The sequence below is a fragment of the Dromiciops gliroides genome, chromosome 3 (genome assembly GCF_019393635.1).
Source record: "Dromiciops gliroides isolate mDroGli1 chromosome 3, mDroGli1.pri, whole genome shotgun sequence".
NCBI classification, from domain to species: domain Eukaryota; kingdom Metazoa; phylum Chordata; class Mammalia; order Microbiotheria; family Microbiotheriidae; genus Dromiciops; species Dromiciops gliroides.
Genome location: NC_057863.1, coordinates 28,674,918 through 28,690,061, shown reverse-complemented (window position 1 = coordinate 28,690,061; position 15,144 = coordinate 28,674,918). Strand labels below are relative to the sequence as shown.

At 41.6% G+C, this 15,144-nt stretch overlaps 1 protein-coding gene across 1 annotated transcript in view; it reads right to left on the bottom strand.

Moving 5' to 3' along the window:
- The window catches only part of LOC122747104, a 104,775-nt gene extending 90,121 nt beyond the window's left edge, over positions 1-14,654 (bottom strand). Inside the window, exon 1 of the mRNA XM_043993322.1 lies at positions 14,518-14,654. Within this exon, the coding sequence (XP_043849257.1) occupies positions 14,518-14,654 (137 nt within the window). The remainder of the gene's footprint in view (positions 1-14,517) is intronic.
- Positions 14,655-15,144: the final 490 nt, after the last annotated feature.

The window sequence follows — 15,144 nt, the reverse complement described above, 5'->3', positions numbered from 1 at the left end:
AATGCTACTATACTTCCCTTATCAATTCATTATCTCCTTCTCCACAGCAGCTCTTTCCAAATTTCTCATCTTCCCTCAAATCTCCCATGGCTCTCCCTCCCCACTTCTTTCAGTTGAAAATTTTGCCTCATAGTTTACAGAAAAAAAAGGGAGACCATTTTCCATGAGCTCCATCTTTTCCCCTCTTCTGCATTTCTTATCACTCAGGTGCCTTCTGCCACTCTCTCCTTCACTCCTGCCTCAAATGATGAAGTGGCTTTATTCCTTTCCAAGGCTAATCCCTCTACTTTTTCAAAGAATATCATTCCATCCCAACAGATTGCCCCCTCTGTTATCTCGACTCTTTCACTTATTTTCAGTCTCTCTCTATGACTCATTCCTACTGCCTACATAGTCCATGTCTCCCATTCCCAGGAAAATCCCTTGCTTAATCCTTCCATCCTCATTATCTTCCTATTTCTCTTCTGCCCTTTGCAGCTAAACTCCTAAAAAAAAAAGCTGTCTACAGTAGGTGCCCCCACTTCCTCTTAACTGTCATATTCTCTTCTTAACTTCTTACCATTCCACTGAAATGGCTCTCTCCAAAGTTCCTAATAATCCTCAGTTGCCATATCCAAAGGCATTTTCTCAAGTCTTCATTCCCCTTGATTTCTCTGCAGTTTTTCACACTGTTTAATACTTTTGGTCCGTGATACTCTCCTCTCTCTGGGTTTTAGCGACATCAATCACTCTCTCCTTCTTCTCCTTTCTCTCTGACCAATCCTTCTCTGTCTCCTTTGCTGGATCTTCTTCCAGATCACATTCTCTAACCGACTGGAGATGTTCCTCAGAGTTCTGTCTCTTCTCCCTCTATATTACTTCATTTGATGATCTCATCAGCTCCCATAGATTTAATGACCACCTCTATAATGACAATTCTCAAATCTACCTTTCCTGCCCCGATCTCCCTACTGAACTCCAATCCTCCATCTTCAACTGCCTTTCAGACATCAGAACATCTTAAACTCAATATATCTAAAACTGAACGAATTATCTTCTGCCTTAAACCTTCCCCCACCCCTACTTTCCCTATTACTGTAGAGGGCAACACTCCTCCCTTTCTCCTCTGATACTGCCTATCCTAGAGCAGACCCTCATCACCTCACACCTGGACTATAGCAATAGCCTACTGAGTGGTTTGCCTACCTCAACTCCACTCCTATTCATCATTCAGCCACTAAAGTGATTTACCTAAAGTGTGGGTCTGACCATGTCACAGCCCTACTCAGTAAACTCCAGTAACTTGCTAATGCCTCCAGGATCAAATACAAAATGCTCTGATTGGCATTCAAGGCCTTTCCTAACTTAAGCCTCTCCTATGTTTCAAGTCTTCTTACACCTAGATCCCTAAAACACACCCTTCAATCCAGTGACATTGGCTTCTTGGGCATTCTACAAACAAGATACTCTATCTCTCCACTCTAGGCATGTTCTCTAATTGCCTCCTATGCCTAGAATGCTCAGAGCCCTCCTTTGTGACTACTGACCCCCTCCCCCCAGCTTCCTTTAAGTCCCAACTAAGATTCCATCTTTTCCTGTAAGTCTTCCCCAACCCTTCTTAATTCTAGTGCCTTCCCTCTGTTTATACCTTCCTATTTATCCTGCAGATAGCTTGTTTATCTATCTATCTATCTATATATATATATATATATTTGTTTGCATGTTGTCTCCCCATTAGATTGTAAACTACTTGAGGACAGGGACTGACTTTAGCCTCTTTTTGTACCCCTGGCACTTAGCACAGTGCCTGACACATAGAAAGCACTTAATAAATGTTTACTGATTGGTTGATAAGTGAGGGGACCAAGGCTCAGACAAAAAAAAAGACTTGCCGAGGTCACACAGTAACAGAGCTGGGATTCCACCCTAGGTTGTATGTCTCCACATATAGTCCTCTCTTCATAAGTGTTTTTCCAGGAGATCTAAAAAGTGCATAAATACATTTCAAGGAATTAGTAGATAAATTGCAAAGTTTGCAAGTCATTGTCCCCAAAAGACAACAAATGAAGGTGGAGAATTCAGCAGAACAGCCTAACTCACAGGGCGATGGATGAGGTGGAAAGAGCACTGGATTCTGAGTTAAAGGGTCTGGATTGGAATTTTAGTTCTGCTAATTATTAACTGTGTAACCTTGGAAAACCACTAAATATCTCTGGGCCTCAGTTTGTCCTCCATACCATGAGAGGGGTTAGACTGTAAGGTTCATTGCAGGTCTATGTCTCTGATCTCAATCTGCAGGGGAGACAGGATATTACAGAGGAAGAGTCCTGGATTTGGGTCCAGAGGCTCCAGGTTCTAATCCCAGCTTTACCACTTTCTGCCTGTCTGACCTTGGGCAATAATTTCACCTCTCCATTCTTCTTCAAAAAGAAGCTGGGGTGGGGGGGAGGGGCGGCTAGATGGCACAGTGGATAGAGCACCAGCCCTGGAGTCAGGAGTACCTGAATTCAAATCCGGCCTCAGACACTTAACACTTACTAGCTGTATGACCTTGGGCAAGTCACTTGACCCCAATTGCCTTACAAAAAATAAAATAAAATAAAATAAAAAAGAAGAAGCTATGGGACCAGATGACATCTAATGTTCTTCCCAGTTCTAAACCTCGGAATCTACCTTTTTTAAAGTCCTCTGACTTGATGAGAAATATTTGTAAGTACTTGATTTTGAGAATGCAATCGAACATTTCCTTATATATGGAGACAGCTATCACATTCTTGTTCAGCCTAAACATTGCTAGTTCATACTGAAGTCTCTCTTCAAAATGCAGCCTGTGTTGTATTTTTAAAAGGACAGAAGTTATTTATGACCCAGGAGAAGCTTGAATAATTTGAAGGATTTATTGTCTCCTGAAATACATGACTGCATGCACAAAAGATGACAGATATTTTGATAGATCTGTTATCTTAGGGATGTGTATACTGCGCATTTCACTGGTTCATATCCCCATCACCTTCTTCCCCTTATTCCCCAGGGCTACACACACACACACACACACACACACACACACACACACACACACACACACACACACACCCTTGCTCAACTCTTGTGATTCTTGTCCATTTCCTCCCAGAATGCCTCCATAGGGGATTTACCCAATATGCTGGAGGCCTCCCTTTGGGCTTTTTAGCATTCCCTATGTACCAGAACAGTGCTTTAAGTTTCCCATCTGTCATCCCTCTATGGAACTGACCCACCCCCTTTATCCATCATAAAATGATAAGCCCTTTAAAACTCTGAAGAATCCTGTTTAAATTTGTTTTCCCTCATGACTTGTTTTCTTGATGGCTCAAAAACATTTGGGAGGATTAAGGTTCTGGCCCCTTATTAAAAAACAAAAAACCAGGTGTTGAGACAAGGATTGGCTCCAAGTGAAGGACTTAAGGGCAGTGGATGTCAGACACAATTTTGTTTGTGTATTCTGTGTGGAAGCCATCTCAGAATGTTGGAAGGGACGCTGGAATGGTGGGTCTGGGGCCCAAGGCCCTAAGCAGGAATCTTGACTGCTCTTTACTGCCTCCGTGGCCTTAGAAAAATCACATTTTCTCTCAAGGGTCTCAGTTTATTCATCTAAAATGATACAATTCAACCAAATCAAGGGTTAATAAGCTGGGGTCCACAGACTCCCCCCCCTCACTCCAAGGTGTTTATAAATAGAGTTCAAAGGGTCCATTTCAGTATGATTTTCTTTCTTTGTAGTCCTATGTATTTTATCTTAAGCACTTAAAAATGTTAGTCTGAGAAGGGATTCATAGGCTTCAACAGAATGTCAAAGGGGGGGTGTCTAAGACACAAAACAATTAAGAATCCCTAAATTCAATATTCTCGTCTAGTTGTGATTTATGTTTTTCTCTAGCCTTTTATTTATTTTTAAAAATGTATTTATTTATTGCTGTGCCACAGAACAAGTGACCTTTACCATCTCTGGTTCTAGGAATAATAACCAATCAAATGAACATGAATGTTGGAAAGTGACAGACAATTGACCTGTCCAGCTTCACTCAGCACCCATATGACTTCCTGGACAAAAACATTCTCCAGGGATATCGCAAGTGTTGTCTGTCCCTATTAGAGCACAATCTGATTGAGAGCAGGGACTGTCTACTTTTGTATTTGTTTGTTTCTTCAGGGCAATGAGGGTTAGGTGACTTGCCCACGGTCACACAGCTAGTAAGTGTCAAGTGTCTGAGGTCAGATTTGAACTCAGGTCTTCCTGAATCCAGGGACGGTGCTTTATCTACTACACCACCTAGCTGCCCCTGTTTTTGTATTGGTATCCTCAATGCTTAGCTAAGCTCTTACCACAAAGTAAATGTAAGATCATTTATTATGATCTTAGTTAGAATGGGTGAAGACCCAGGGCCTTGGAGCTATGCATGGACAATAATAGCAAAGAGAGATGAATCCAGGAGGAAATTCAAGAGGGTTCCTGGACAGTAGTGACACAGGGGGGTCAGGAAATCATGCTGAATCTTGTCATTCTCATAACTCTTGAAGGCTCTTTACCTAAGGTATTGAGGGAGTGTCATCTGATTCCCCATTCCAGCAACATTCTAGACCCCTGAAGTCCTGCAAAATAAGCTAAGATAGTGATGGGCCAAGTCTGTGAAAATAGTAATAGCTAGCATTTGCACAAAATTTTACACACATCATCTCTGGGGAGCCTTAGTTTGCTTCAGTGAAAAGAAGTCTCAATATGGAGTGGGAAAAGCCTGGGCCCATGGATGGAAAGATAGCTAGATTGAAATATAGGTACAAAGAGATAGATATAGATGGATGGATAGATGGATAGATGGATGGGTAGATGGGTGGATGGGTGGGTGGGTGGATGGAAAGTTAGCTAGATTGAAATAAAGGTACAAAGAGATAGAATGGGGAATCAGATCTACCCACTCATTCATCCATCATCTATCATCTATGTATGTATCTATCTATCTCTTTGTACCTATATTTCAATCTATTTTTCCATCTATCTCTTTGTATCTATATTTCAATCTAGCTATCTCTCCATCCACCCACCCACTCCTGTATCCATCCATCTATCTATCTATCTCTTTGTACCTTTATTTCAATCTAGCTAACTTTCCATCCACCCACCCACCCATCCACCCATCTACCCATCCATCTATCCATCTATCCATCCATCTATATCTATCTCTTTGTACCTATATTTCAATCTAGCTATCTTTCCATCCATCCATCCATCCATCCATCCATCCATCCATCCATCCATCCATCCATCCATCCATCCATCCATCCATCCATCCATCCATCTATCCATCCATCCATCCATCCATCCATCCATCCATCCATCCATCCATCCATCCATCCATCCATCCATCCATCCATCTATCTATCTATCCATCTATCTATCTATCTATCTATCTATCTATCTATCTATCTATCTATCTATCTATCTATCTATCTATCTATCTATCTATGTCCCAAATTGGCCATTAGATCAGAGAAAGATCAACAGGCAGTTAGCTTTGCGGAGAAAGCGGCATCAATTGTTAAAAGCCACTTCCTCCATCTGCACTTCTTTTCCGGTTAGCTATGGCCCAAAACAAATCTAACCACTGAGGCACCACTTCAGGCCAGCAGCTCTTAAGAGGGGTAGGGCTTAGTGCCTCAGAGGAAGTGAAAAGAATAAAGGATCCTTGAGAGAAGAAAGTCACTTTAGGGCTATTTCTGTCTCCTTGGCAAACTCTCAGTTTAGGGATCTAAGCTGGTTTAATCAATGTGGAAAGATCTTCCAATTTAAAAGATAAGCAGCCTCAAGGATATGCCTCCCTCTCCCCCTCCCCTGAGGTAGCATCCTTAGCCTGTTCTCCTTTCCCTACTAAGGAATCAATAGAAGCTCTTCTCTCCCAGTGCTGGACCTCATGCAGCCTGCTGAAAGATTCTGCAGCAGCCCTCCTGAAGATCACTTTACCGAAAGCCTTCACTGGGAGGTTTTTATTTCCCTTCTAGAACACATTTTCTTGAATATGTTTCAGATATTAATAAAATCATTCGAATTACTGTGGGTCAGTACTAATTCTGCATGTTGCTTTCACACTGCTGAGGAGAATACCTAAAAGCATGCACAGAAGGCAGAATCATTTTCATTTAAGTAAATTCCAAAGACAAAGATCCAGATTTGGCTTTGCTTCTTTTATGTATGTTTCTGGTCAACGGTTCATGAGTCAGATGAAATGGGTTCAAATCCTGCCTCTGATGCTTACTATCTGTGTGACCTTGGGCAAGTCCTTTAACTGCCCTGGGCCTCAGTTTCTCTCTCTATAAAATGAGAGGCTGAACTAGGTGAACTCTGGGGTCCCTTCTGGCTCCAACTCTAGACCTATGATCTCTGAAATGGAGGTTAGATTTAGTTGTAAGAGTAAAGGAGGAAGAAATCACTAGTTTTCACATCCAAGGGATGAGAATTTTCTGTTAAAAATATCTCCTTTGAAGGTCAAGATTTTTTAAAAAGCCAACTTGTCACAAATGGCCATCCAATAAATACTTTTTCATTCTTCTAGCCATGATGCTTGGATGGCATGGAAGAGAGAGATTAAAAGCCCGGAAGAAGATAAAATTCTGATGAGTGAGTAGCATGTTGTTTCTCCCTCCACTAAATAGTAACAAAGATCTTGCTTGGCAGACACGGGCTAGAGTCATCTTGTACTGGCTCAGGAAAGGTGATTTTTAAATTTTCAATGTGGTCATGGGCACCTTGGAAATTGGCGAATGCTAAAATCAGAGCTTGAGAAAATGATGGTTAACATGTGAATGATGCAGATTGACAAAGTAAAATTTAGACCCCTCTGTTTCTCAGAGCTAAAGAGCAGCAAGCAAGTTGCGCCCTAAACTTGACAGGACAATCATCTTTTGCAATCATCCTCTGGATGAGTTCACCCTCTGGCCTACTCACACAATTCACCAGGTGTTCTCTGGTCAAAGACAAACACTGGACAAAGTTGCAACGTCCCACAGTAAATCAAACTTGTCACATGCTTGCTTCTCCCTTACTGTTAGGGCTACAACATACTGAGCAGTCACTAGTATAAATATTGAGACCCCCCACACTGTCTTGCCCCCCAAACTAAGGGTAGGGCCTGGCACATGTATCTATAACTCAGGGGCAGCTAGTTGGCACAGTGGATAAAGCACCGGGACTGGATTCAGAAGGATCTGAGTTCAAATCTGGCCTCAGATACATGACACTAACTGTGTGGCCCTGGGCAAGTCACCTAACCCTCATTGCTCCGGAAAACAAACAAACAAACAAAAAACACCTGTATCTGTAGCTCCACCTTGTTTGCAAGCCTTTTTCCTCACTTAGAAAATAAACTTTCTCTCTAATTCCTGACTCACTTGTCTCTGGCCTATTCTGTGCGTCTCTGGCCATCCTGATTTTGGAAAAATCCAGCTGATAAGATGAAACTTAAAAGTGTGTCAGGGGTATATTCCCCCCCTCCCTGCCCCCAAAGAACTAGTTGTCAAACATTTACCAGCGCATCACAGATGTTTAGTCATATGAACTATTTTTCCCCTTGTGGTCATCATTATAGCTGAAATAAAGGTCTTTATTCTTCTTAATCTATGAGGGAGAATCAACAAGTGGGTAACTTCTCATATGTCATAGACATCAATTAATACTTCAGTAAATCTACAGTTTCATTGATGTGGGCGCTCACTTCCTTATCCTGTGACTGTAGCCCATCTCCTCCCATGTCCTCCCTTATAGATCTGCCCAACATGTTGAATGCCCTCCTCCAGCTGTTCAAACACATTAATTTTATGCTAATATTCATTAGGCCCCTATTTTGTGCACAGCACTGTGCTAGGCAGGAGGGATATGATGGGAGATGTGACACAGACCCTGCTCTGAAGGAGCTTACGGTCTAATAGGGAGAGAACATGTACACGAATAATTGACTCAACATGGAGCAAGAAATGAAAAGAATCTAGATTGTAGGCTCCTTTGGGGCAGGGATTGTTTCATTTTGGTTTTTTCAACCCCAGTGCCTGGGCGCTTATTAAATGATTGATACAGGAAAGGTGCTGAGAAATTAGGGTGGGATATTACGGTATGAGCCAAGGCAGACAAGGTGGCAGTTAGGAGGACGGATCAGGAAAAAGGTCACGGAGAAGGTCTTGCCTGAGCTGAATCTTAAAGGAAAGGAGGAATTGTCAGAGAAAGGAAGGCGGTGTTAGGGTTAGGGGCAGAGAGAATCCATTGCATTACAATAGGCCTTTTTTACTGTATTTGCATGTATTGCACTTCTAGTTTTCCAATTTAAAGTTGGCAACACTTTGGTTCATATTTCTGAAGTGGAATAACTTGAAGATACCGTATGGTTAAATTCACCTCAGTTATGGACTTCGTTTTGTCAATATCTCTGTAACTCCCTCTAACTCAATATGCTTATTGTATATTGTGAATTATATCTTTCTTGCTAAGCGTCTTTCCCAACCAGAATGTAAACTCCTTGAAAGCTGAGATCATTCCTCTTCCTTAGTGACCAGAGTATAGTTGGGCCTTTCACAAATGTCTCTTGATTGATCAATTGTATATGTTTCAAAGGTAGGATGTAAATCCAAAGAAAACTTTCTGCAAATAAGGTCAAAGGAACAGTTAACGCCATTGGGATTTTGTGTAGATTACTAGAAGTTTATTATTTTTCCTTTTTTTAATCTTTCCCCTAGTGTTGTCACTGGCTTTTCCAGTGGAACTAAGAACCTCAGGCACAGAGAGTCTTATCCCTGCCTCCATTCTGTAACTTGAATTGTAGGCTTTATTTCCAAAGTTGCCTTTTTTTTTTCTTCTGTTCCAAAAGGTTTTCCTTTGAAGCGTAGCCCCAAGGCAATTGGAAAGTGTTGCTTTGGGAAATGGAAAGGTTCTCCCTCTGAAAGGAGGCTTTTTATCCCAGAGGCTCACTCGAGGGACAGTGCACACAAAATCCAAAAAAGACAACAACTTCTGACTCTTAACAATGTTCCCAACCACTTCAAGGAAATCTCTCTTCTCCTCTAACAATGTTAGCAAGCATTTAACAAATTAGACATGAGTAATGGATATGTGTTGAGAGCTTGTCTCATTTTATTAGGACACAGTGACATCTGGTGGCATAATTTCTTTTGTTGAGGCTGAGGCCCACTTAAAAAAAATCTTGGTCTTTGGTTCAATCTGAAGTCTTTCAGCTTTGCTTAACCTTTCCTTTCACATTCTGCATACAATGGGCTATCAAGTGTATCCCAACATCTCTGGTCCAGACTCTCCTCTAATGTTCACATCAAGGTTCATCAATTTGTTCAGCTTCAATGTAACCCCAGATCCTGATGTGCTTTGTCCCACCCCTTTTATCCTTCCATTGATCTTTTCATAAGGGACTTAGAAGTGTTTCATAGAAACACATATCTAAAGCTGGAAAGGACTGAAAAGGCTGCTTAGACCAACCCTGTCATTTTACTGATCAGGAAACTGAAACCCAAGAAAGTTAACTGACTTGCCCAAGGCCACACAGTTTTCAAACCAGAGACCCTAGCTTCAGAGACAGTGCTCTACTCCAAAGTACCAGTGTGGAAACTCATGTCACCAGTGGCAAAGGCAGCTAGGGTAGAGGGTACAGTGGTTAGAGCACTGGGCCCAGAGACTAAAATATCTGAGTTCAAATCCAACTTGAGACACTTACTAGCTGTGTGACTCTAAGTGAGTCACTTAACTTCTGCCTAATTCCATTTCTCTCCTGTAACCCTACCTCCTGGGGATAACTGAAAAATGCTTAGCATAAATACTTAGTAGGCTCTTAACCAATGCTTGTTTACTTGCTTCTTTCTGATTGTAGATCACAAAACCTATAGCTCTGATATTATTTGAATGGAACTCAATGAGGATGCATGATTTGCCTGTGCTTCTACAGCATATAAGAGCCAGAGACAGGATTTAAATTCAAGTCTTCCAGATTCCAAGTCTAGCATTCTACCAGCTACTTCATGTTTCTTTTTTTGGTCCAACTAAGGGTTATAAAATTAAAAATATTCTTTTCTGCTCCTTAGGAGTTATTTCAATATCACAGCTTTTATGAATCAGTAAATCTAGCCATTAAAACCAATCTTACTGGAGAAAAGATTTTATTGGGGGAAAAAAAATCTGCTGGCAGATGCACAGAAAAGCTATTCAACCATTTAAATCTGGTAATTACCAGGATCCTCAAGGACTGCCTGTAATGAGTACATACACTTTATTAAATGGTAAAGTTTGTAGGTGTTTTGAACAGATGTGATTTTTTTTAAAATAAAAGATTATCTGAACATCAGGAATAGGCATTTCCTTCTACACGGTAGCCTTTATTATTCTCTTCCACACCATAAGAAACTTTCTGTTTCAGAAAATTTCCAATGACCCTGTTTACAATATTTTGGCTAATGATGGATTGGTCAATTTCCCTAAAGGCCTGAAATCACTGTGCTCAACATCGTCCCCATCCATTACATGGTTCACATGTTTTCAGCCTTCGTATTGCTTTGGAACCTGCTCATCCTTCTCCCGGCAGGCACTTGGTTGAGTTCTGATGACCAGTGAAAGCAACACCATTTGAAAACAACTGGTGGGTGGTTGGTATTCTGTGATCTCCTTACCTGCTTAGACCATGCTAACTTTACGATAAGGGGATTAAGAATTTTTAAATAGCCCCTGTTATATGTCGAGTACCATGCTAAGTGCTTTGCAAATATCTCATTTTAGGCTACATGGGGGTGTTCCTAAGAATAAGAAGAGGGAGATTATTAATGACCAATTAGAGCAGAGGAGAAACTACTCTCAGAGCCAGATGCAAAAGCAATTATATAACACTTTCTGGAACATGGCATGTCATGAATAACTGCCCCCATTGTTCTTATAGAAAAGTCGAACCCAAATGTTATTCTCTGCATATTTCAAAGAGAGAAAAGGTGGTTCTATGGAATGTGGTGTGCATTCTGGGACACCCATTTGTTGCCTGTATACCAGGTTTTATAATTTTACATTGGTTAATAATTTTTTCTGGTGTAGAGAGGGAAAGTGAGGCTTAAGGAGAGGGAAATGACCCATGCAAGATCACATGGTGCATTACTGCTGGAGCTGGGACTTGAACCTGGCTCTCCAGGCTGTCAGTGTTTTGGACTCTTTTACCTACACCAGATTGTGATTGGGTGGCTCTTTTTTCCTTTCCTTCTCGACCTTCGTTCTCAAAGACTATGCCTAATGGCACAGACAAGTCACCAGCAGTCTTTATCATACTGGAATGGCTTGGAGTATCTTTTGGTCACAGATGCCCCCCCACCAAGAGGACGTCATCACTTAGTGGTGAAAAGCATGGTCATGGCAGCCCATGAAATAAAGGAAAATGCACATGGATATCAGTCTTATGTCACTCCCCACTCTGTCACCCTGTTTCTTAAATGCAGGTGGTCAAGTGGCAGAAAGGGGGGCAGAGTTTTGAGGCAATTCGGTGATATAGTTCTGGACTTGTAGTGAGGAAGACCTAAGATCAAATTCTGCCTTAGATATCACTTAACCTCTCTCATCCTCAGTTTCTTCATCTGCAGAATGGGAATAATAATAGTGCCCATGGAGAAAATAATAGGACCTACCTTAAAGGGTTATAGTGTGGATCAAATGAGGAAGGAGAGTGGGGGCAGCTAGGTGGGGCAGTGGATAAAGCACTGGCCTTGGATTCAGGAAGACCTGAGTTCGAATCTGGCCTCAGACACTTGACACTTACTTAGCTGTGTGACCCTGGACAAGTCACTTAACCCCCATTGCCCCGGAAAAAAAAAGAGCCTATCATTTGCCAGGCTCTATGCTAAGAGCTTTACAAATATGATCTCATTTGATCCCTACAACACCACCAAGAGATTTGGTTCTATTATCATCCCCATTTTTACAGTAGAAGAAACTGAGGCAGAGGTTGTGACATGCTCATGTCACACAGCTAATAAGTGTCCAAGGCTGGATTAGAAGCCAGTCTTTCTCATTCCAGGGCGGCTAGGTAAGTGTAGTGGATAAGAGTGCCAGGCCTAGAGTCAGGAAGACTCATCTTTCTGAATTCAAATCCATCCTCAGACATTTACCAGTTGTGTGACCCTGGGCAAGTCACTTCACCTTGTTTGCCTCAGTTTCTTCATCTGTAAAATGAGCCAGAGGAAGAAATGGCAAACCACTCCAGTGTCTTTGTTAATAAAACCCTAAACAGGGTTACAAAGAGGCAGATACAATTGAAAACGATTGAACAACAACTTTCTGACTCCAGGCCCAGTACTCTATCCACTGAGATGTATGAGATCATATACATCAAGTGATTGCAAATCCCAGCTATTCTTAGTCTGTCTATAAGCATTAACTGTTGGTTTGCTAAATGTGATGATATCCTTGTCGAATAATCAATAATTAGATGCGCTGCTGAAACAGAACAATATCAATTTTGACATTCTTGGAATATCATGTCAAGAAAACTAGATGAAGCCCACCCCCTCCCCCAGTGGGTTGGATGGACTCCAAGTGGAGGATTTTTGAGAGTACATGGACAGTCAGATAGCAAGAGGAGGCACTGGTGTGATGGGGGTGAGGGGGGCGGTAGCCACACTAATGTGAGGTGAGGAAGTTTCTTTTTCACATCAAGCCCTTTCCTAGCTTATAAAATCCAAAGCTCTAAGGGACCTTAGTGTTCATGGAGTCAAGCACCCTCATTTTCCAGATGAGGAAATTGAAGCCCTCAGGCGTCGTCTGATTTAACCAAGGTCACACTAGTAATAAGAAGAAGAGCCAGGAGGCGAGGCGAGGTGAGGTGAGGCCTCAGGTGCCAAGGCCAACACTTTCCTGTACATGTTGCCTTATCATATGGAGATTGGAACCTTAACTGATGTGATGCCTCATCGATTTTTGGCTTTTATTTGTGATAACGTGGAACTGTTTAGCTCACCTTTCACACTGAGCCAAGACACTGCATAGAAAATCCAAATGACTCTTTGGGGGCAGATCATCGACTGGCTTCCCTATTTTCAATTGTCTTGAGTTTGTCCACGTGTGGATTTCCTGCACAGACTCCAAGTGTTAGAAAGCTCTCTGTTTACTTGCTGTGCATAGGAAAGAAAGCACCCCTATGGACCTTACTGACACACTGGAGATTGTTAGGACCTAGGCCTAGAAGGTTTTTCAATTTATGTAAAAATATTATAGGCCTATAGCTCTGTATAGCTATTTATATTTATGAAGATATGTGTACCTATAAAACTTTCTAACTACAAGTTGTAGGGAAGTTGCCAATCTATAGAGATGTAAGAACATCCTTTCTGGTGTGATAAAATGATGGGTGTTCCCTATACTGATGAGATCACAAATCTAGTGACAACTGTGAAAGACAGAGAAACAGAGACAGAGAGAGACAGAGAGACAGACAGAGAGGCACAGAGAGACAGAGATACAGAGAAATATGCCCCTGTGTATATATGTTTTTGCAGAGGACAATATAATAATAACAATAATAAAAATAACTAACATTTATATAGCACTTAATGGGTGCTAAGCAGTGTGCTTTACAATTAGTATGTCATTTGACTCTCACAACAACCATGAGAGGTAGGTGCTATTATTATCTACATTTTGCAGATGAGGAAATTGAGGCAAACGGTGGTTGATCAGCTCAGGGTGACACATCTAGAAAGTGTCTAATGCCAGATTTGAAATCAAGTCTTGCTGACTCTAGGCCTGGGCCTGGCACTCTATCCATTTTGCCACCTAGATGCCCCTGGGTGCTGAGAGAGAAAGAAAGGGTACAGAGAGACAGACCAAGACAGACACAGAGACACATCTTTCTATATATTATATATTATGTAGACTATAATTATATACACACACTGTATACATACACACACTGATAGAGGGAAAACAACTTGTGTGTAAGAGAACCCAGGCTCACATCAGGCCTTTGTCATTTACCAGCTCTGTAGCCTTGGGCAAATCAATTTAATCTCTCTGGGCCTCAGTGTCCACATTTGTAGGTGGCATTGGAGGGATGGGCTCAAAAACCCATTTCAGCTCTTCATCTACAGTTCCCTGATGCTCCCACCAGAGCAGATACCAATGGAAGTCCCAGCTGCCACCACCACCAACCCTTCCATGGACACAACCACTGAGAGAGCTTCTCTTATCCCGAGCAGGATGTAAGCCGTTTGGGAAGAAGGATTCCTCTCCTTTTTCTCTTGTTATTTACAGAGTCCTGGAAGATACCTGGGACATAGGAGGCTCTTGATAAACGGCTGGTGGATGGAATCAAATTGTGCAAAGGCAGATCTAACAAATGAGAACCACAGCATGTCAAGCTGGAAAGGAGCTTGGGGAATTTCAGGTTCAACCCCCTCATCTCACAAATGACCAGACAAGTCAAATCTTAGGAGTCTTAAGTGAGGTCTTCTGACTTCAAATCTAGGGTTCTTCCCAACGGGACATCTTACCTGCAATAAGTATGGATCTCTTCTCCAGATCTGGGGTTGTTTGTGTTCTTCTCATTCTGGTCCTTTTTCCTGATTTCCCCCACTTTCACAAGTGAAGGAGTCAAGGAAATCACAGCTTCCACATGGAAGGTGGGCATGTGTTTGGGGAATACCAGATTTGGAATTCTGAATTCATTTTCCCATAGAAACACTCTTACACAGGGTGGTTAGTTTCTCTAGAATGATTAGTACAATGCATACTCTGTCTGTATCAGGGATCAACTAGGCTTTTGCAGACCAAGCTGGGATCCAACCACTCATATTGCTTTTATGGTAAAATGACTTAACAAAGACTACTATGGAGAATATTTGCAGTATGGTTGGTCCATATACATTATATTTTAATTCTCATGAAAATGACAAAATCTTGTGCTAACATGCTCTACAATCCCTCCTTTTATATATTACTTATCTGGAGACCTCAACTATTCAATTCAGCTGACATTCATTGTGTCTACTGTGTTCTAGGTGGTGAACATACAAGCACAAAAATGAAACAGTTCCTGACCTTAAAGATCATACATTCTATTAACCAGCACATCAACAAGAATTCACAACTGTTGTTGAACTGAAAACAGGGTTTCTGAG